Source organism: Triticum dicoccoides, chromosome 2A (genome assembly GCF_002162155.2).
Source record: "Triticum dicoccoides isolate Atlit2015 ecotype Zavitan chromosome 2A, WEW_v2.0, whole genome shotgun sequence".
In the NCBI taxonomy this organism is placed as follows: Eukaryota; Viridiplantae; Streptophyta; class Magnoliopsida; order Poales; family Poaceae; genus Triticum; species Triticum dicoccoides.
In genome coordinates this window covers 620078612-620081204 of record NC_041382.1, presented here as the reverse complement: position 1 = coordinate 620081204, position 2593 = coordinate 620078612, and the positions used below count along the sequence as shown (strand labels likewise).

The 2593-nt window shown below is 47.9% G+C and overlaps 1 protein-coding gene across 1 annotated transcript; it reads right to left on the bottom strand.

Annotated features, from left to right (window-relative positions):
- Window positions 1-590: 590 nt before the first annotated feature.
- Window positions 591-2009, bottom strand: LOC119359710 (annexin-like protein RJ4). Its single transcript, XM_037625813.1, has 5 exons — window positions 1906-2009; window positions 1634-1779; window positions 1343-1561; window positions 1039-1254; window positions 591-921 (listed from the first exon to the last, which is right to left on the bottom strand). The coding sequence occupies exons 1-5, from the start codon at window positions 1979-1981 to the stop codon at window positions 625-627; spliced, it is 954 nt and encodes a 317-aa protein (XP_037481710.1). The 5' UTR covers window positions 1982-2009; the 3' UTR covers window positions 591-624.
- Between the last annotated feature and the right edge of the window lie 584 nt (window positions 2010-2593).

Here is a 2593-nt window from a genome sequence, read left to right as displayed (position 1 = left end):
ACATATAATCCACTTGACCGCCTCTGGGCTCCGAGACGTAGGGCTTTTACTTCTTCCGAGAAGGGCCTGAACTCGTACATCCCTTGTGTTTACAACCTCTCCATAGCTAGGACCTTGCCTCTCTATACCTACCCCCCACTCTACTGTCAGACTTAGAACCACGACATGTATCCTAATTATGCAGAGGTTGGGTGTGCACTCATGATGATTGTATCCCTCGATGCTACGATATGAGTCAATAAGAGCGCTCTTTATCGAAGAAAAATGTGAGCGGGGAGGATGCTACCCTGGTGTGATTGGTGGCACCTTATGAGTGACAAAATTTTATTAGAAAAAAATCTCAGCTGTTCAGGAGTATATGATTATATTTTTGAAAATACAGATATACGACGATAATAAAATTCAATAATCATATGAATTATCAGTTTTATTTTTCATATTGTTAATCCAAATATTCTTCTTTCACACAAACAAAGTATTAAAATTTATTACAACCAATTTCCGCAGCAACACAGGAGCTATTATATCTAGTTACCTAGACATTATTCATTAATTGAGATACTTGAAGTCTTGCAACACGGAAGACAGTAAAAAGCAGAGATCTTATTCTTGGATGCATATGGTTTATTGGCTAGTCCCAACAAGAGCCATGATGAAGGTCTTGAAGTCACCGGAGGTTTCCTTGGCGATGGCTTGCTCCAAGGCAACCGACGCCCTCCTGTGGAACTCGTCTTTGATGGCCCTGAGGTCCTTCTCCGCGTGCATCACCACCACCCGGAGCAGGCTCTCCTCGTCGGTCCCCGACTTGTGCATCGCGTTCCTCAGGACCTTGGCGAAGTACTTGTCCGTGTCGGCGATGCACCTCGCCGCGGTCCGCAGCACGCGCGCGTAGCCCGTCGGATCGGACCCATGCAGCAGGGCCTAGCCGATGGATGATACAGATGGCATTATATATTGACCACATCATCGCCTAATAAATTGATCCAAAGCCTGAAGAAATTTAGCAGATTTTTGGTTATGTATGGGCGGTGGCCGGACCTTGGTGACGGTGGTGCCGTGCTCATCTCTGAAGCAGTTGAACGTGGCGCCGAGCTGGGCTCTGCTCCTGGTGCCCAGGACCCTAATGAGCTCCCCGTGGTCCGCCGTGACGCCGTTCTTCACGTCCGCTTGAATGATCTTCGCCTCCGATCTCGCCAGCCCGCCGTTCACCTCGTCGCCGTCGTACCTGTAGGTGCTCACCAGGGCGACCAAGAGCTGAACACAGCAGGGACAGGGATCGCCATTAGTTTGGGGAACAGAGCTTTCCCTTGTCGCGTGCTCTAGTGACAACCAGATATCATACGTTACGGAGGTTTCCCGTGGCACCAGCGGCGACGTCTTCCTCCAGCGAGCGCTTGTAGATGGCGTGGTAGGCCTGCTTCACTTCCAGGAGCTCGGCGGGCGAGTTGGCGCACGCGATCTCCACGATCACGGGGTACTCCTCGTCGATGCACTTCGTGGCGGCGTTGGCGATCACGGCCTGCCTCTCCGTGGGGTCGAGTACCCAGTAGCCCATCGCTGTCTGTAGTCACCAAGATCACTCGCTGGTTCATTCAGAGAAGAAGAAAGGGAGATTCTGAAAATGTGTGGTCACCTGAAGATCGCCGGAAAGTTCAGACTGGAGCCGGTCGGTGAGGAGCTCGTTGTACTTCTCTTCGTACGCCTGCCGGATCAGCTTCCTCTGGGCCGCGTCCCGGTGAGCTAGTATGTAGATCACTGCCTGCTCGTCGGTGCCCCATCCTGAACCACAAAAATGTTGCAAAAATCACTACACATATTGCGAGGTTATGACCAAGATTCAGGACCTATGCACTAGAATAAATCGATGAACCGAAACAGCGAGGTAAATTCCGGGGATAATATAACCTTGGAAGGCCTTCATGAGCGCCTCAGCATCTTCAACCGGAGAAGGGACAACTTGAGGAACTGTGATCGTGGTCATCGCTCTCGTTCTTCTCCTGCAAATCTGATTTTCATGAGCACGCATACTCTGTTGGCATTTATACGGAGGCGAACTCTGAAACCACCAAAATAAAAGTTAGTGAGCATAAAAACTATGGGTGAAACCGATTGGTAATTCAACGGTTCCTGTTGGCTTACTGAGTCTTAAAAACCATTTAAAACTGTGTGTTACAGCTATAGCTGGTCTTTGCGGTTCTGGAAAGGAAAAAAGAAACTCGAAAGAGCAAACTAACCCTTCTCAATGCTTCGTGGTGTATAAGAATAGGACAATCTGATGTGACAAAACAATTAAGGAGAAAGAGCACTTTCATGACCCAGCAGAAATGATGCCAAGCACGCGGATCTATGCAAAACACTAATGAGAGAGTTTGATTGCCGAACAAGAAGCTAAGCACATATGGTCCTATGCATTGAGGAGTTTAGTTGGTGAGCTTTTTCATGCATTTAGTATCTCATTTTTCAACAAAGAAACCATGGTAACGGCCGGGAGGGAACCCTACAACACTTTTCCATTTTTTTTCTAGGGAGAATCCTACAGAGCTTATTATATAAATAAAATACCATAGAAAACTATGCTATTACACAAATTTTT